Below are 19,844 nucleotides of genomic sequence, written 5' to 3'. Positions count from 1 at the left end.
GAGTTTGGAAGAAGTTGATTCCAAGCCTCATGGATGACTTGGAGGGGTACATGAGTAGTGTGGAGAAAATAATTGCAGATGTGGTGAAAACAGCAAGAGAAGTAGAGTTAGATGTATACGCTGGGTGGGGTAGCTCACACCTCTAATCCCAGCTCTTTGGGAGACTGAGGTAGGCAGATTGCATGAGTCCAGGAGTTGGAGACCAGCCTGGGCAACATGGTGAAAACTTGTCTCTACAAAAACATAGGAAGATTAGCCAGGTGTGGTGGAGTGTGCCTGCAGTTCTAGCTACTTGGGAGGCTGAGGTGGGAGGATGTGGAGGTTGCAGTGAACTGAGATGGTGCCATTGCACTCCAGTGCTTGGGTGACAGAGACAGACCCTGTCTCAAAAAAAAAAAAAAACCCACAAAAAACAAAAAAAAGACTATAACCTGAAGATGTGACTGAATTGCTGCAATCTCATGATAAAGCTTGACTGGGTGAGGAGTTGCTTCTTATGGATGAGCAAAGTAAGTGGTTTCTTGAAATCTGGTGAAAATGCTATGAACATTGTTGACCTGACAACAAAGGATTTAGAATATTCCATAAGTGTAGTTGATAAAGCAGCAACAGGGTTTGAGAGGATTGGATCAAATTGAAATTCTGCTCTTAAGTTAAAAACTGTCAACCAGTGCCACATGCTAGATAAATCTTTTGTAAGAGGTTGCAATTGGTGTGGCAAACTTCATTGTTACCTATTTTAAGAAATTACCATAGTCACCCCATCCTTTAGTACCCGCCACTCTGATCAGTCAACAGTTGTCAACATTGGGGCAAGACTCCACTAGCAAAAAGATGATGACTCATTGAAGGCTCAGGTGATCACTAGCATTTTTTAGGAATAAAGTATTTTTTGTTTTCTTTGAGAACAGGAGTCTCACCATATTGTCCAGGCTGATCTTGCACTGCTGGGCTCAAGTGATTCTCTTGCCTCAGCATACTACTGCATCCCACTTACAGTATTTTAAAATTAAAGTTTGTACATTGGTGTTTTAGACATGCTGTTGTATACTTTGATAGATTGTAAACTTTTATATGCATCGGATAACCAAAAAAATCTATGTTACTTGCTTTATTGCAATATTTTCTTTATTGTGGTGGTCTAGAACCAAACCTGCAGTGCCTCCAAGGTGTGTCCGTATATCATACTTTTTCCTTTATAAAGTTCCTGGTGTCATGGGGCTAAATAAAAACTGTCTCTCCTAAATGCCTCAGGATTACTTTGTCTACCTCTTGCCCCTAGTTGTCTTCTGGGGACCTGTTGACATGGATGGTAGTTAATGCTTTTTTTATGGCATGATAGAAGGGGCAATGAAGCAGCTTCTAATTTTTCAAGAGTATTTGTCAGTAATTTGGGGTTGATGAGTAAAAAAAAGTGATGCTTTGAAATTTCACTGTATTTTGTACTTGCAGATTACTACAATGCAGCTAGAACGTGAAAAGGCTCTTGAACATAAGAATCGAATGTCACGAATGCTTGAAGACAGAGATTTATTTGTAATGCGACTCAAAGCTGCACGGCAGTCTGTTTATGAGGTGAGCTTGCTGATTTTTGGGAAATGTTGATTCGTGAGCTTTCTAGTATTGGCTGAAGTGTTCTCCCTTAACAAATTGGTATATTGTCTTGAGTTACTATGTATAACGGTCATTCAAATAATAGTAGAACTTTTTGGATAATATTTCGTAAGCAAAACAATCACCTAAAGAAATTGTTCTAAAGGTGAAAGTTGAACGCACAGTTTAATACAAGTTTTGTGTACTGTTTTTGTTAGAAATAAAAAAACTAGATTAAAATGTCCCGGGCTTAGGTTCTAATTTGATCATTGAATTTATTTTGTATAAAGATAAACCCACTGGATGTAGATAATATCAACAATTTAAATTTTTTAAAATTCGGCCTGCTAACAAGTTAGTGGTCATTTGGAAGTTAGAGTTTTTGTTCTGAGAGGTTGCTTTCGATGATTCTAACACACTTGAGAGTCTTTTGTAAACCTAATAGCTTTCTGCTAGTTTGTTGCTCTTGACGAAATGTGTCCTTTTTGGGTTGGGGGTTACCTCGATTGCAGGAAAAACTTAAACAGTTTGAAGAGCGATTAGCAGAAGAAAGGCATAATCGATTGGAAGAACGGAAAAGGCAACGTAAAGAAGAACGCAGAATAACATATTATAGAGAAAAAGAAGAGGAGGAGCAAAGAAGGGCAGAAGAACAAATGCTAAAAGGTACACAGGTTGAAAAGGATTGGAGGGGTGCTAATGCAAGGTTGGTGTTAGATCTAGTTTTTAGTCATCTTATGTAGAAAATACAGGAATCAAGGTAATTGGCCTTTTAGCACTGTAATTAACTGGATCTCAGAACCCAGTTTGCTGTATGTGAAGTTGTTACATCATCTACCAACATTTCCCCACACATTTGATGTTCTTTTAAAAATTAATACTTTTTGTTTTTTATCACCATGTTCTGTGTATTAACATTTATTGAGGAATACATTCCAGATGATGGCTGTTAAATGATGCTGTATCTGGAATCCCAGATTGCTCAGGAATTTTAGTATCTTATTACAAAACTATAGTTGAGGGGTGTAGTACTTGTTTTATTGACTGTGTTCTGTCATGTAGCTGATTACAAACTATTTTTAAATTCTTTTACTTGTACATTATGCTACCTGTTTAATACCAGAAAAGTAGAACTAGCATTAGGGGGAAGATATGGCTGGGAGGCACACTTAGTAACCTAATCAATGGTCTAGAGCGGGAAGAGAGAGAGCGCGCTGAACGAGCAAAACGCGAGGAAGAGCTACGAGAGTATCAGGAGCGGGTGAAGAAATTAGAAGAAGTGGAAAGGAAAAAACGCCAAAGGGAGTTGGAAATTGAAGAACGAGAACGTCGTAGAGAGGAAGAGAGAAGACTTGGTGATAGTTCACTTTCTAGAAAGGTGAGTATAGGGTTTATTGATTTTATTTTGTTTTAATGTGTTTTTTTTTTTTTTTTTTTTTTTGGTTGAGACACAGTCTTGCTCTGTCACCCAGGTTGCCCAGACTGGAGTGCAGTGCAGTGGTGCAGTCTCAGCCTCCGGATTCAAGTGATTCTTGTGTCTCAGCCTCCTGAGTAGCTGAGATTACAGGCGCATGCCACTATACCTGGCTGATTTTTGTAATTGTGATGTATTTTTATTACTCAGTTCTCTTCCATGATACTGATGTAAATGTATTTAAATCAGTTATTTTCACATCTCTCTCTCTCTCTCTCTCTCTCTCTGTTTTTTTTTTTTTTTTTTTTTGAGACAGAGTCTCACTTCATTGCTGAGGCTGGAGTGCAGTGGTGTGATCTCTCTGTTGGCTCCCTGCAACCTCTGCCTCCCAGGTTCAAGCCATTCTCCTGCGTCAGCCTTCCGAGTAGTTGGAATTATAGGCACCCAACACTATGCCTGGCTAATTTTTGTATTTTTAGTAGAAAACACAAAATTTTCTACTAAAATTAGACACATGGTTTCACCATGTTGGCCAGGTTGGTCTTGAATTCCTGACCTCAAACGATCTGCTTGCCTCGGCTTCCCAAAGTGCTGGGATTGCAGGTGCGAGCCACCGCACCCACCCCATGTTCACCTCTCTTTTTAATGTGGTAGTTTTCTCTTCCCAAAGAACAGAAGGCACCTAAGGGGGAAAGAATTATACTTGTCTTAGCAAAGATGGAATTTTATAGGGTTAAGCATACTTTTGCGTGTGCGTGTCATGAAAGTTTTGTCCATGGCACTGCTGAGTTTGCTACAGAAGAGGGACTGTTGCTGAGTTCCTTGAAAGACGACGTCGTCTGGCTGGGCGTGGTGGCTCATGCCTGTAATCCCAGCACTTTGGCAGGCCGAGGCATGTGGATTGCGAGGTCAGGAGTTCTAGACCAGTCTGACCAACATGGTGATACCCTGTTTCTACTAAAAATACAAAAATTAGCCAGGCGCCGTGGCGGCTCGTGTAATCCTAGCTACTCAGGAGGCTGAGGCAGGAGAATTGCTTGAACCCAGGAGGCGGAGGTTGCAGTGAGCCAAGATCACACCACTGCACTCGAGCCTGGGTGACAGAGCAAGACTGTCTCGGGGATAAAAAAAGACATCATCGTGAATTTAGAGGATGATGAGTTCTGTAGCTCCTTGGGAGGTAAAGACGTGTTTGGTGGCCAGCAGCTGTCAGCAGCACCTGGGAACTTGTTAGAAACGCAGACTTTCAGGTCCAGCCCCAAAACTTCTGAATCAAAGTATGCAATTTAACAGGATTCCTAGGTGATTCAAACTCAGCTCTAAATGCTCATTTTTAATTGCACTCAGGTTCAGAACGGACCTGTGTTCCCTTCTCTGTCTTGTGTCTGGAATTCCCTCTCCTGATTGATGTTACTGGTATCTGCTTTGTCACAGCTTTGAACCTACTCTTCCTTTTTTCTTTTCCTACATTATTGCCTTAATTCAGATTTTTCTTACCTGCAGTACTTGTTGGTCTACTTACTAGTCTCCCTCATCATCATCTTCCTCCAGCTTCAGACCTTCCTCTACGTTGTGGCCTGCTTGATTTTTCATAATACAGCATGTGTGATCACTGTGCCTGCTGTTGGGTTTCAGACCTTTCATTGGCTGATACTTATTACTGAGAGCCAAAGGTTTTAAAACGCGCCTTAGCAGTCTTTCGTGTTGCTGCCGTTTTCATCAGTTTCGTCTGACACTATTTTCTTCTTAGTCACCTGTGCTCCAACCATTGGAGAGCAAGTTTTCTGCTTTATTCTGTGTCTGTGGCATCTGTCTGCATGCTCTTCCTTTTGCTTGGGAGGTGCCCTGTTTGCCCCTTAAAGTATTGCTTGCTTACCTTTCACTCAAAAAGCTCAAGGATGTCTCGATCTGCTCCTCTGTTTTTGCCACACCTGTATCAAATGCTTATCTGTATGCCTAGACTTGATACTAGTTATTTATGTGTCTTCAGTTTAGGTTATTCTTACTGCTAATTTGTAATTTTAATTCCTTGGTATTCAGTAAATGTGGTCTGTATGATTTACAAGTTTTTGGAATTTAATAATACATTTTCCTTTGTGTTCTAAAACCATGGTCAGGTTTTTATGAATGTTTTTTTCTGTTGGGCACAAAGTTCTGTGTATGCATGAAATCAACTGTTTCGTTGTTTAAATCTGCTGCATCTTGTTAGTTTATGGAAATGTCTCCTTAGGAATGTGAGGAAGCTTACCTTCTGAGATTATCCTTTTAGTTAGCATTTGCAAATGTGTTTGTCCACCCTTTTGTACATTTTCAGCCTCTTGTTTCTGTTTTATGCCCCCTCTGCCCCCCACACACACCTTCCCTATTTTTGGGAGAGTATAGTTTAATTTACTTGCATTTAACATGGTAACTAGTGTATTTGGTTTTGTTCCTAACACTTGCTTTGGAGCTTTTTATTTGCTTCTATGTCCCTGGCACCCCTTCCTTTTTCTTTAAGCCAAACTTGAAGAACTTTTCTAGGTTTTTTTTTTTTTTTTGGGACAGAGTCTCTCTCTGTTGCCCAGGCTGGAGTGCAGTGGCGCAATCTCGACTCACTGCAACCTCCGCCTCCCAGTTTCAAGCAATTCTCCTGCCTCAGCCTCCCGAGTAGCTGGGATTACAGGCGCGTGCCACCATGCCTGGCTAATGTTTGTATTTTTAGTAGAGATGAATTTCACCATGTTGGCCAGGGTGGTCTCAAATTCCTGACCTCAGGTGATCCACCCACCTCAACCTCCCAAAGTGCTGCGATTACAGGCGTGAGCCACTCTGCCCAGCCACCATTAATTTTTTCCTAAGTTTTTAAAAAAACTTCCAAAGTATAAAATACAACTTTCCTTTGCCTTTCAGAACAAGACAAAATCATGAGCATACCTTGACTTATATTTTATTGCAGTGAACTGGGTATTTTTGTTTCTAGATCATTACATATTATCTTTCCTCTTAGTATTCACTTAAAATTTTATATCCATATTAGCAAACATTATTTAGTCTCAGGTATGTTTACACTGCATCATGTTTTCCCTTTGTGAGTACTTTTTGATTCTTAATCAGTTGTTTTCAGAATGTCTTTGCGTATGCCTCAAGTTTTTTCTCTCACGGTTGAACAATGGATGGTTCATTATTTGGCCAGTTCAAAATCATCTTTTCAGAAATAATAGAGATCTTTGCTTCTCTTTGTAGTACACAGTGTTACAGTGGGGAAGATTTTTGATACTAGTTTTCGTCTTATTCTGTAGATACTCTTTCATTCCTTGGGAACGTAATTTTTCTCCGTACTTGCAGTAAAGGAAGTTAAAACTGTCGCTAAACTGTGTTTAGACACCTGAGTGTTTGGTCATCTTTGTTTCTTTTTGGTCTTTTGGCCTTTTGGTCTAAGGATTCAGTTTCCTTAGAGCAGACAAAAATCTCCTAATTTAAGGAAACTTTTCTCCTTTTTCTCTGTTCTTGCTCTTTCAAAGTCCTCTTTATATCTTTAATGTTTCTTTTACTCTCTTCATCTGTTGTTTGTACCAGGTTCTCTGAGATCCTGGTTCAATTTGTTTGCTCATCAGCTGGGACCATTCTGCTCTTGGATCTGCTGGGCCGGGCACATTGGTTCACGCCTATAATCTCAGCACTTTGGGAGACCAAGGCAGGTGGGCGGATCACTTGAGCTTGGGAGTTCGAGACCAGTCTGGCAACATAGTGAGACCCTGTCTCCACAAAAAATACAAAAATGAGCTGGCCATGGTGGTGCATGCCCAACTGCTTGGGAGACTGAGGTGGAAGTATGGCTTGAGCCCAGGAGGCAGAGTTATTTCTTTTTGCTTGTTTAATGGCTATAACAGCCATCCTTCAAAAGTCTTTGGCGGTTGTAATAGTTGTACTATACCTCTAAAATCTTGCTTTCTTTGTTGAGTATAAATTGGCAAGGCAGGCATCGGGGGTGGGAGAAACTTGGCCTTCTGGCTGTGTTTGTTCCCTCGATTATGGTGCCCATAAATTCCTTTGACTGTTACGTTTCTATTTGTCTCTCAAAGTGTTTACTTGGGAAAGTCTCTTAGAACAACCCCCACCTTGAGAGACAGCCCAGAATCATTAGCTGTGATGACCTGGGACTAACTTTTTTTCTGGCCATTCTTGTCTTTCACTGCTTCTCATCTCTAGTTGTTATTTTAGACTTTCATTGCCAAGACATTTTTTCAAAAATTCAAATAGAGGGGCAGACGTGGTGGCTCACACCTATAATCTCAGCACTTTGGGAAGCCCAGGCAGGTGGATGAGTTGAGGTCAGGAGTTCGAGACCAGCATGGCCAACATGTTGAAATTCCACCTCTACTAAAAACACAAAAATTAGCTGGGCATGGTGGCAGGCGCTTGTAGTCCTAGCTACCTGGCAGGCTATGGCTCAAGAATCGCTTGAACGTGGGAGGCAGAGGCTGCAGTTAGCTGAGATCATGCCACTGCACTCCAAACCTGGGCAACGGAGTGAGATTCCATCTCAAAAAAAAAAAAAAAAATCAAATAAAGGTTCTTTTATTCACAAATTGTTAGAGGCTGTAGCTTATTCTTAGCTTTGTAGTGTTTTTTTTTTTTTTTTTTTGAGACAGAGCTTCACGCTCTGGTGCAGGCTGGAGTACAGTGGTGCGATGTTGGGTAACTGCAAGTTTTGCCTCCCGGGTTCAAGCAGTTTTCCTGCCTCGCTTCCCAAGTAGCTGGGATTACAGGCGCCCGCCACCATGCCCAGCTAATTATTTTATATTTCTAGTAGAGATAGGGTTTCACCATGTTGGCCAGGCTGGTCTCGAACTCCTGGCCTCAAATGATCCACGCACCCCAGCCTCCTAAAGTGCTGGGATTATAGGCGTGAGCTACCGCTCCTGGCCAGCTTTTAAATATTTATTTTAGTCTTCCCACCCTATCATCAGATCTCTTAAAATATCTTCCAGAGTTCTCACTTGTCTGATAATGGCTTTAGGTTACATTTGTATGACCAGCCACAATATATCAGAGGATATTTATGATTAAAATTGTGCATGCATCGTCCCCTGCAAAGGCTGTACCAGATTTACTTTTCACAGTTCTTAATGTCATCAGGGTACTTTTTTGTTGTTGTTGTTCGTTTGTTTTGTGTTTTTTTTTTGAGATGGAGTCTCTGTTGCCCAGGCTGGAGTGCAGTGGCGCGATCTTGGCTCACTGCAAGCTCCCCCTCTCGGGTTCATGCCATTCTCCTGCCTCAGCGTCCCGAGTAGCTGGGGCTACAGGCGCCTGCCACCACGCCCGGCTCATTTTTTATATTTTTTTAGTAGAGATGGGGTTTCACCGTATTAGCCAGGATGGTCTCAATCTCCTGACCTTGCGATCCGCCCGCCTTGGCCTCCCAAAGTGCTGGGATTACAGGCGTGAGCCACTGCGCCTGGCCCATGCCCGGCTGATGTTTTGTATTTTTAGTAGAGATAGGGTTTCACCGTGTTAGCCAGGATGGTCTTGATCTCCTTACCTCGTGATCCACCTGCCTCGGCCTCCCAAAGTGCTGGGATTACAGGTGTGAGCCCCTGCATCTGACCCATCAGAGTACTTTGAATAGAGAAGTACTTTTAATTTAACCACCGTCATTAGACATTAAATAAAATGTCTCCACCTTTCTTTGCTTAGTAGGCACTGTGATGTCCATTTCAGGGTACGGGGCTTTTTTCACATTCTTCAAAGGGGATTTCTAGTTGAAGGAAATCTGTAGAGGTGTGTGTTCCCAGGTTGCTTTCCAGCGGTGTTTGTAAGGTCACCCACAATATATGAGACTACTAGTTTCCCTGTAGCATCAGTCTGATCTCAGATTAAAAAATAAATAAAATTTTAAAACTTGCTTATTTAAGGGCTTCATATTGTTATAAGTACAAAAAATATTTGAATGGTAATACCAGTAGTTGTAATAGTAAATAGTTACCAATATAATGCCTCTTTTTCACTTTGTCAATGGAGGACTCTCGTTGGGGAGATAGAGATTCAGAAGGCACCTGGAGAAAAGGACCTGAAGCAGATTCTGAGTGGAGAAGAGGCCCGCCAGAGAAGTAAGTAGAGTTGAGGAAAATAATGCTGCTCCAGTTCCTCAGTTCCTGTTAATATCTTTTTTCTTTTCTTTTCTTTTTGAAACGGAGTCTCGCTCTGTTGCCCAGGCTGGAGTGCAGTGGTACAGTCTCGGCTCACTGCAAGCTGTGCCTCCCGGGTTCACCATTCTCCCGCCTCAGCCTCCTGAATAGCTGGGACTGTAGGTGCCTGCCACCACGCCCAGCTAATTTTTTGTATTTTTAGTAGAGACGGGGTTTCATCATGTTAGCAAGGATGGCCTCGATCTCCTGACCTTGTGATCCGCCTGCCTCGGCCTCCCAGGGTGCTGGGATTACAGGCATGGGCCACCGTGCCCCGCCTCTTGTTAATATTTTATTGGTGATTTTAAAATTTGGTTCATTTTGTAGAGGCAGGGAAAGGAGAGCCATGAAGAATTGTGTGCATGTCTGATTGTGTGTGGGTTTGGTTTTTGTTTTTTTGGGTCTGCTGCCCGGGCTGGGGTGCAGTGGCACGATCTCGGCTCCCTGCATCCTCTGCCTCCTGTGTTCAAGTGCCTCAGCCTCTCGAATAGCTGGGATTACAGGTGTGTGCCACCATACCTGGCTACTTTTTGTATTTTTTAGTAGAGATGGGGTTTTGCCATGTTGCCCAAGCTGGCTTTGACCTCGACCTCAAGTGATCTGCCTGTCTTAGCCTCCCAGATTGCTGGGATTACAGGCTTGAGCCACTGCACTTGGCTTGTTTCTTTCTTTTTTTTTTTGTTGTTGTTGTTTTGAGATGGTGTCTCACTCTGGAGTGCATTGGCGCAATCTCGGCTCACTACAGCCTCAACCTCCCTGGGCTTAGGTGATCGATCCTCCTGCCTCAGCCTCCTGAGTAGCTGGGACCACAGGTGCGCTCCACCATGCCTGGTTAATTTTGTTTGTTTCTTTGTTTTTGAGACAGAATCTTGCTCTGTCACCCAGGCTGGACTGCAGTAGCGGGATCTTGGCTCACTGCCTTTGCCTCCTGGGTTCAAGCAATTCTTGTGCCTCCCAAGTAGCTGGGATTACAGACATGCACCACCACACCTGGCTAATTTTTGCATTTTTAGTAGACCCGAGGTTTCACCATGTTGGCTAGGCTGGTCTTGAACTCCTGACCTCAAGTAATCTGCCTGCCTTGGCCTCCCAAAGTGCTGGGATTATAGATAGGCGTGAGCCACCACGGCTGGTCAGTTTTTATTTTTTTATAGGGATGGGGTTTTGCCATGTTGCCCAGGCTAGTCTCATGCTCCCGGGCTCAAGCAATCCTCCCGCCTTGGCCTTCCAAAGTGCTGGGATTACAGGTGGGAGCGACTGCGCCAAGCCACTTGTCTTACAATTAAGTAGAGATGGGGTTTTGCCATGTTGGCCAGGCTGGTCTTGAACTCCTGACCTCAGGTGATCTGCCTGCCTCTGCCTCCCAAAGTCCTGGGATTAAAGGCGTGAGCCACTGCACCCGGCCCATACTGAAGTTTTAAAAAAGCACGTCAAAAAAAAAAAAAAATCCCCAAAGGATCGTGTGCTTTTTTATTTTATGTATTTTTAATTGTTCTTGTTGCTGTGTAGGGAGTGGAGACGTGGAGAAGGGCGAGATGAGGACAGGTCTCATAGAAGAGATGAAGAGCGGCCCCGGCGTCTGGGGGATGATGAAGATAGAGAGTCCTCTCTTAGACCAGATGATGATCGGGTTCCCCGGCGTGGCATGGATGATGACAGAGGCCCTAGACGTGGTCCTGAGGAAGATCGGTTCTCTCGCCGTGGGGCAGACGATGACCGGCCTTCTTGGCGTAACACAGATGATGACAGGCCTCCCAGACGAATTGCTGATGAAGACAGGGGAAGCTGGCGTCACGCAGATGATGACAGACCACCTAGACGAGGACTGGATGAGGACAGAGGAAGCTGGCGAACAGCAGATGAGGACAGAGGACCAAGACGTGGGATGGATGACGACCGGGGGCCGAGGCGAGGCGGCGCTGATGAAGAGCGATCATCCTGGCGTAATGCTGACGACGACCGGGGTCCCAGGCGAGGGCTGGATGACGACCGGGGTCCCAGGCGAGGGCTGGATGACGACCGGGGTCCCAGGCGAGGGCTGGATGACGACCGGGGTCCCAGGCGAGGGCTGGATGACGACCGGGGTCCCAGGCGAGGCATGGATGATGACCGGGGTCCCAGGCGAGGGTTGGATGATGATCGAGGACCTTGGAGAAATGCCGATGAAGATAGAATTCCCAGGCGTGGTGCAGAGGATGACAGGGGCCCTTGGAGAAACATGGATGATGATCGGCTTTCAAGACGTGCTGATGATGATCGCTTTCCCAGACGGGGTGATGACTCAAGGCCTGGTCCTTGGAGACCATTAGTCAAGCCAGGTAAAAGTCTATTTCCTAGAATATGCTTAAGTGTTCACCTGTCAAAGTGAAGTTCTGATAGATAAATGTCAGGGCTATATTGTTATTTTCCAGATAAACTGGTCTTTTATCTTCAGTATCATTTGCAGTGACTTACCTGTCAAAAGTTTGCCTTCAGAATACTACCATCCAAAACATAAATAACCCAACCCCTCTTTCTTCTTTTGTGATGTGCTCTTTATTTTCCTTCTGCTTCGTTGACTGCTTCTTTCAAGGCTCTTCCTGTACTCATCCCTTCAGTATTGGTGTGTTTTTCAGGTTTTACTGGGAACTAGCCTCCTTTTAAAAATAAATAATTGAAACCAAAATGTACTTTATATATTTATTTCTGCCAAATGAGAGATATGCACGGAGGAACTCACTTTACTTTTTTTGAGACAGGGTCTTGCTCTGTTGCACAGGTTGGTGTGCAGTGGTGCAATCATGGCTCATTGCAACCTTGACCTCCCTGACTCTAGGGAGCCTCCCGCCTCAGCCTTCTGAGTGGCTAGGACTACAGGCGCATGCCACCACACCCTGCTAATATTTTATTTTTTTTGGAGAGACAGGGTTTTGCCATGTTGCCCAGGCTGGTCTCAAACTCCTGGGCTCAATTATCCTTTTGCCTCTCCCTCGCAAAGTGAAGTGCTAGGATTACAGGTGTGAGGCACTGCGCCCAGCCTCGTTTTCTTTCTTAGTCCTGGGCCTGCTTGTTGTTTAACACTTTATTATTTGTGAGCAGTTGTATACATGTCTGTGACACACATCTATTACCATTTTCTTTCTTTCTTTCTTTTTTTTTTTTTTTTGAGATGTCTTCCAGACTGGACTGCAGTTGTGCGATCTCAGCTCACTGCAACCTCTGCCTCCTGGGTTCAAGCAATTCTCCTGCTTCAGCTTCCCAAGTAGCTGGGACTACAGACACATGCCACCATACATGGCTAATTTTTTTTTTTTTTTTTTGAGATGGAGTCTCACTCTGTCACCCAGGCTGGAGTGCAGTGGCGTGATCTCGGCTCACTGCAAGGTCCGCCTCCCAGGTTCATGCTATTTTCCTGCCTCAGCCTCCTGAGTAGCTGGGATTACAGGCACCCGTCACCACGCCTGGCTAATTTTTTGTATTTTTAGTAGAGACGGGGTTTCACCTTGGTAGCCAGGTTGCTCTTGAACTCCTGACCTCAAGTGATCCACCCATCTTGGCCTCCCAAAGTGCTGGGATTACAGCGTGAGCCACTGCCCCGGCCAATTTTCTCTAGGTAATTTCTGCGTACTGCACACAGGTGACAGCTGCTTACTGCATATAGCGCATTTCCACTTGGTAGTCTTACTGAATGTCAAACACAGCCTATCCAAAACTGGACTCATCACCATCACATACAGAGGTTGTAGTGATCTGAGATCACGCCACTGCACTCCCATCCTGGGAGACAGAGTGAGACCCCGCCTCAAAAAAAGAAAAACAAATGCTGTTTAGTGGCCCCAAGCACACGGTGGCTAAGGAGAAAATACATGTATTTAGATAAGCTTTGTTCATGAATGAGTTACAATGCTGTTGACCATGAATTCATGAACACCCATCCCTCTGATTCTCTTCAGGGGCATCACTGTCCATCTAACTGTCTGAGCTACGAATCTGGGAGTTGTTTTGTCTCTTTCATCTTTTGTGTTAAATGTTTGTTTAGTTCAGTTTGGCCTTTTTGATGTTCCTGAAATCCACCTTCTTCTCCATTCCCATTGCTTGTACTTGGTCCTGGCTCAGCATCGTTTTCCTCACCCCCTAACTGGTTTTTGCTTCCTCTCTTACTCCCAGTTTTAATTTTGGGTGTGGGGGAAATAACTAGAGCAGTTGTTCTAAGTGCAGATCTAAGTGAGCTGCTTCCTTGCTTTCCCCAGTTGTTTCTGTTGCCTACTTCATCTCTTTTAGTCTCACTCCATTCCACTGTTCAGCTGTTACCTTGTGTAAGCCATTTAATTTTTCTTTGCCTCATGTTAAATGGGGTAACAGTGTAGCAGATTCTTACTGATTTGCTAATTATATTTTATAAAGTTGCCATGAATACTGAACTCCTGTTCCTAGGGGAAATACAAGGTTAGGTTCTTGTGAGCTTGTAGTCATGATATTTTTGTCAACTAGTCAATACATAAAATGTCTTTTATGTGTTTGTGTTTAAAGACCCGTATTTCTGATATGTTGTTGACTCATTACCATTGAATTCATGGTCAACAGCATTGTAACTCATTCATGAACAAAGCTTATCTAATACATGTATTTTGTCCTTAGCCACCTTGTGCTTGGGGCCACTAAACAGCATTTGTTTTTTCTTTTTTTGAGGCGGGGTCTCACTCTGTCTCCCAGGCTGGAGTGCAGTGGTGTGATCTGAGATCACCGCAACCTCTGCCTCCTGGGCTCAAGAGATCCTACCACATCAGCTTCCTGAGTAGCTGACTATAGGTGCACACCACCAAGCCCAGCTAATTTTTGTATTTTTTGTAGAGATGTGGTTTTGCCATGTTGCCCAGGCTGGTCTTGAACTCCTGGGCTCCAGGGATCCACCTCCTCGGCCTCCCAAATTCCTGAGATTACAGGCATGAGCCACCACGCCTGGCCACTAGACAGCATTTTAGCACTACGCTTGGAAGCCATTTTAAACAGTGAGGTCACCAACAAATTTATATCTCCATGTAATCTATGTGAAATGTTCCTAGATTCATGTATTCCATGGATAAGTGTGAGCCACTCTACAGGGTTAAAGGATTTATTCATGATTAATGACTAGATAATGGTGGGTGGTAAATGGTGGAGGATAGGAATGTAAAAGGAAAGTTTCTTTTTTGAATATGAAGGCCTTGAAAATGTTGCAAGGTATAAATACCTTAAAATTGGGACTCAGAGAATACTCTTGAAGTTTTCTGCTTAAATGAGTGATCTGTTTAACATCACAACAGATACTATACTGAAATCTGCGTGCAATAGGAAAAATTGTGAAATTTTTAGTGATATTTTTGTTTTATGGAGCACTCAAGCCAGATCATTTAAGGTTTTTTTTTTTTTTTTTTTTTCCCCCTGTTGTTTTTTTCAGTCTCACTCTGTCGCCCAGGCTCTGGAGTGCAGTGGCACTATCTTGGCTTACTGCAACCTCTGCCTCCCAGGTTCAAGCGATTCTCGTGTCTCAGCCTCACAAGTCAAGTAGCTAGGAGTACAGGCGCACCACCACACCTGGCTAATTGTATTTGTAGTAGAGACAGGGTTATTAACATGTTGGCCAGGCTGGTCTTGAATTCCTGACCTTAAGTGATCTACCTGGTTTGGCCTCCCAAAGTGCTGGAATTACAGGTGTGAGCCCCACCGTGCCCGGCCCATTTTAAGTTTCTTATATAAGTTTAAAATACTGTTAATGATGTCTCTGCAGTGATATACATAGCTTTAGTGTTTTTTTAATCAGTATCTTAAAGTAGCATTTAGAATGATGATGAATTAATGCCAGCGTCTATTCATGATTGCCAATCTGTTTCTTCTTTTAAAAATATTTTGCTTTTTCAAAAAAATAGGTGGATGGAGAGAGAAAGAAAAAGCCAGAGAGGAGAGCTGGGGTCCACCTCGAGAATCAAGGCCATCAGAAGAACGTGAATGGGACAGAGAAAAAGAAAGAGATAGAGATAATCAAGATCGAGAGGAGAATGACAAGGAACCTGAGAGAGAAAGGGAGAGAGAGAGAGATGTGGATCGAGAGGATCGCTTCAGAAGACCTAGGTGTGATGTTCTAATTAAATTATTTGTAGAGGCCGGGCGCGGTGGCTCATGCCTGTAATCACAGCACTTTGGAAGGCCGAGGTGGGCGGATCACCTGAGTTCAGGAGTTCGAGAGCAGCCTGGCCAACATGGTGAAACCCTGTCTCTACTAAAAATACAAAAATTAGCTAGATTTGGTGGTGGTGCGCCTGTAATCTCAGGTACTCAGGAGGCCGAGGCTGGAGAATCATTTGAACCCAGGAGGCAGAGGTTGCAGTGAGCAGAGATCGTGCCATTGTACTCCAGCCTGGGCGACAAGAGCGAAACTCCATCTCAAAAAAAAAAAAAAAGTTTGTAGAGCTGCAGTTGGGGTTGTTTTAGACACCGGCCTGTGTATTTCAAACTGTTTTTCAGAAATGATGTTCCTTGCTATTCCCCAGCACCCCCCTTATCTCTTAGAATCATAATGCAGGCTTTAGAGGCAGGAGAGTTGCTTGAACCCGGGAGGCGGAGGTTGTGGTGAGCCAAGATCGTGCCATTGCACTCCAGCCTGGGCAACAAGAGCGAAACTCCATCTCAAAAAAAAAAAAAAAAAAAAAAAATTTTTATAGATTATCTAACCAAACATTCCCTGTTAAAGCAAGAAAATGGAGGCCCAGACTTCGTGGCTGTCTATAGGCTGTATGACTGTTGGGCAGTGGAACCAGTCCAGCTGTCTTTGTCAGTCCATTGCTTTTCAACCTGTGGTTTAGGGCAGTCAGTTTTTTTGCCCTTAAATTATCAAAAGCCCTTCGATTTTATTGGTAGTAGAAGTTCTAGCTTGCTCCCTCTGCCAAAGTGTCCTTGCACTGATAAATGTAGACCAGCAGTGTTCAATGCAATTTTCTGCAAGGAAGAAATGTCTGTGTCTGTGTTGGCCAGTATGGTAGTCAGCAGTCACATTTGGCTGCCAAACACTTAGAATATATGGTTGGTGCTCCTAAGGAAATATCTCCATTTTACTTTAAATTTAAGTAACCACATATGGGTAGTGGCTACTGAGTGGGATGGCACAGATCTGAGTGTTCTCGTTTGTTCTCCATGCCCCAGGTATCAGGTAAGGTCAGGTTATGAGTTTAAACTGTCCTGTTACATTTGTAAACTCTAAGCCCCAGCTTGGATTGGATGTACTTATAATTATCCCATTTGGTCTAACAGTAGTAAGAACCTGACTTGTCATTGTAAATGGCTACAGGGATGAAGGTGGCTGGAGAAGAGGACCAGCTGAGGAATCTTCAAGCTGGAGAGACTCAAGTCGTCGGGATGATAGAGATAGGGATGACCGTCGCCGTGAGAGGGATGACCGGCGTGATCTAAGAGAAAGACGAGATCTAAGAGACGATAGGGACCGAAGAGGACCTCCGCTCAGATCAGAACGTGAAGAAGGTATAGATGTTACATACAACTGAAGTATTGGAGAACCGTCATTTCTTGGGGGGGGATTTGGGTTATTTAATTATATTGTAAACTTGTATGAATGCCAACAATAAGAGAGCTGATGTTTATTCCATTTAGAATTCAGGATTTTCATACAGTTAATGGTCGTGTTGTGAAGTGCACTTATCTCTAAATTCAAAGTACAGTAGTAGACTAAATTGGATAGTAGGCAATATATATAAAGTTTACTTAATAAAAATGAAAAAAATTGTTATTTAAAAGCAACTTCTTGAGAAATTAAGCACAAAGTAGAAACATTTTCTCTGAAATTGTAACAGAAGTTTCTTTCTTAAAATATATGTATTTTTCATTTTTAAAATACTAATTTTTCTCTTAGGTTTTTTTTTTTTTTTTTTTTTTGAGTCGGAGTCTCGCTCTGTCGCCCAGGCTGGAGTGCAGTGGCTGGATCTCAGCTCACTGCAAGCTCTGCCTCCTGAGTCTACGCCATTCTCCTGCCTCAGCCTCCCGAGTAGCTGGGACTACAGGCGCCCGCCACCTCGCCCGGCTAGTTTTTTGTATTTTTTTTGGTAGAGACGGGGTTTCACCGTGTTAGCCAGGCTGGTCTCGATCTCCTGACCTCGTGATCCGCCCGTCTCGGCCTCCCAAAGTGCTGGGATTACAGGCTTGAGCCACCGCGCCCGGCCTCTCTTAGTTTTTAAAAATTTATTTTCCGTATGTCTTGACATCCTGTTAGTGAGAGAATTTTTCTATCATAGCCATAACTTTAAAAACTCCTGTATTTTATGTGGTTAATTTGCTGTTAAAATTCTTCAAGAGCCAAAAATCCTTTCAGTTACATTTTCATTCAGCCAGATTTTTGCTACCTTGTCTTACGGGTTTATACCAGCTGCAGCCCTTCCCAGGCCAGGGTTTGCTGCCTGTTTTCAAATTTCGAGTTTTATCTGTACATCTGTATGTTAAAGATTGTGAGAAATTGTACGAGCTTTAATTATGATTTCTGTATTGTCAGTCTTTAGTACAGGAATTTTGAGTAATTTGAGGCATTTCTTCTGCTTGTTAATTTGTGCCAATAGAATATAGTACTAAATTTTTTTTTTTTTTTAATTAAACTTTCTAGTAAGTTCTTGGAGACGTGCTGATGACAGGAAAGATGACCGGGCAGAAGAGCGGGACCCTCCTCGTCGAGTTCCTCCCCCAGCTCTTTCAAGAGACCGAGAAAGAGACCGAGACCGAGAAAGAGAAGGTGAAAAAGAGAAGGCCTCATGGAGAGCTGAAAAAGATAGGGAGTCTCTTCGTCGTACTAAAAATGAGACTGATGAAGATGGATGGACCACAGTACGACGTTAAGTCTCAAGATAATGGATTTAAACTGGTGTCTTAAATAGGTTTGATCACATTCAAGGATTATTATACTTGTGCTTCAACCAATCTAAATTGGATTCTTTAATGTTTCACCATAACACAAAAAGCATGAACTTGTATTAATCCTATATAATAGATTGATCATGCACCATATCCACAGGAGGTTGGAAAAACCATGCCATTTTCTGGAATTTAAGGGTGTTGCATTATTTCATCAATCATTTGTTGACAAAAAAGAAAAAGTAAAAAATAAATTTAAAATGTGAACTTTCAGGTATTGAGTAACACCTTTATCTTGGTATAGAACTGATATATTTTTTTTTATTTTGAAATATCTGATATTAATTTGGAATGAAGTAAGGTTCTGTTAAAGAAAATATATTTGAAGACCCTTTAAAGCAGTGAATCTGAAACAATTTTCACACTTTTAAGTGGTTGATATGTACCTATTTTAGGTATTTTGAGGTATTTACCATAAACTAAATTTAGAAAGTTTTTAGATTCACTTGAAGTAAACATTACAAACATTGGATACGGTGGGGTTTTCTTTAGATTTTACTTGAGAGAAGGTGAGTACAAAGCAATTTGCAGTTGTTGTAATGACAAGAAGAATACTGCGCAAGTGTGAATCCAAACAGCATAGCTTTTAAATTTTAAAGCATTTGGTAAACTATCGCTGAGTTTTTTTCTGTTGCCAATAGTAAACTGCTTTTCCATTAATGGAGAATTCATGCCTTTCAAGCATTTTAAATATGACAATATTTATAAATGTATGGTTTGGAGGAATTGTTTAAATTCTTTCCTAATTTTCTTTCTCTTCAAGATAGATTCTTTCAACAAGTAATTTGTAGTAATGACTGTGTTGACTTCAATTTTGGAGTGTAGTAGCTATGTTAAAGATTAACTATTTGGTCTCATTGAAGCCAACACAGAACTTGCTGCTGTGTTTTTTCTTCAGTGATAAATAAAATACTTACAGAATTTGTTTTAGTGTTGATTTGTGGTTATAGTATTTTGTTTATAATGGTAAGTTTGCATCTTCAGTTGAGTTTTTTACTTGAATTTTTATCAGTGCCATTAAATGTCTGTGTTTAGTATCAATGAATATGAACCTAAATATAACAAAGAAAGCATATGTGGCTAGGATGTCTCCCCTAAAATGTCTTCCTTTGTTAATGCAGAAACTCCTTAGTTTCCTTGTAAAGCTGTCCTCTGAGTTTGTGTGTGCATGTGCGTGTTTGAAGTACCACCTTGGGTTTTCACCTGAAATTAGAAAAATCATAGTTAATTTGAGAAAATGTTACAAATTCATCATGGCTGTAGGCACTTATTATTTCTGTTATTGAGTAGTGGTGAGAATTCCTATTGGTACAGCTGGAGGGCCAGAAGAGGGAGTATTGATGCTTTTTAACTTAACCAGATACAGCCTTTTTTGTTTGATGTTACCAATGACAGAAATCATTTTAAACACCTTTCTTAGTATCTGGTATTTCAAATATGTAGAAGTCTTTAAAGGTCTTTTGTGGGGAGAAGGACTTTTCTTTCATAACAAGAGAATTTCAGATCAGTGATTATCAGTGGGGCAGTAACCTGCTAAGAGTTTGCTTCCTGGAGAGTAGATCTGTATGTGTGACATCACAGGTAAGCCCCAACAATTTATTTAATCAGATTTGTTCAGATGAGTTACTGTTGGCCACGTTAGGGTTAGGTTTTAAGGCTAGTCAGGAAACCCATTCTTTCTGCTCAGTTTCCCATACTGTTCTCCCAAGTTCTTTGTCCTGGGAGCAGAACCCAAGTGCAAGAGG

The 19,844-nt window shown here is 42.4% G+C and overlaps 1 protein-coding gene across 1 annotated transcript in view; it reads left to right on the top strand.

The window, feature by feature from the left end:
* The window catches only part of EIF3A (eukaryotic translation initiation factor 3 subunit A), a 49,399-nt gene extending 30,379 nt beyond the window's left edge, over positions 1–19,020 (top strand). The window contains exons 15-22 of the mRNA XM_045361620.3: positions 1,453–1,575; positions 2,106–2,259; positions 2,787–2,971; positions 9,008–9,096; positions 10,684–11,492; positions 15,060–15,261; positions 16,475–16,665; positions 17,795–19,020. Coding sequence (XP_045217555.1) covers positions 1,453–1,575; positions 2,106–2,259; positions 2,787–2,971; positions 9,008–9,096; positions 10,684–11,492; positions 15,060–15,261; positions 16,475–16,665; positions 17,795–18,024 — 1,983 coding nt within the window. The 3' untranslated portion in view covers positions 18,025–19,020. The remainder of the gene's footprint in view (positions 1–1,452; positions 1,576–2,105; positions 2,260–2,786; positions 2,972–9,007; positions 9,097–10,683; positions 11,493–15,059; positions 15,262–16,474; positions 16,666–17,794) is intronic.
* The last annotated feature ends 824 nt before the right edge of the window (positions 19,021–19,844 follow it).

This window comes from Macaca fascicularis, chromosome 9 (genome assembly GCF_037993035.2).
Source record: "Macaca fascicularis isolate 582-1 chromosome 9, T2T-MFA8v1.1".
Classification (NCBI taxonomy): Eukaryota; Metazoa; Chordata; class Mammalia; order Primates; family Cercopithecidae; genus Macaca; species Macaca fascicularis.
The sequence above is the reverse complement of the archived record's forward strand: the minus strand, read 5'-3'. Positions and strand labels throughout refer to the sequence as shown.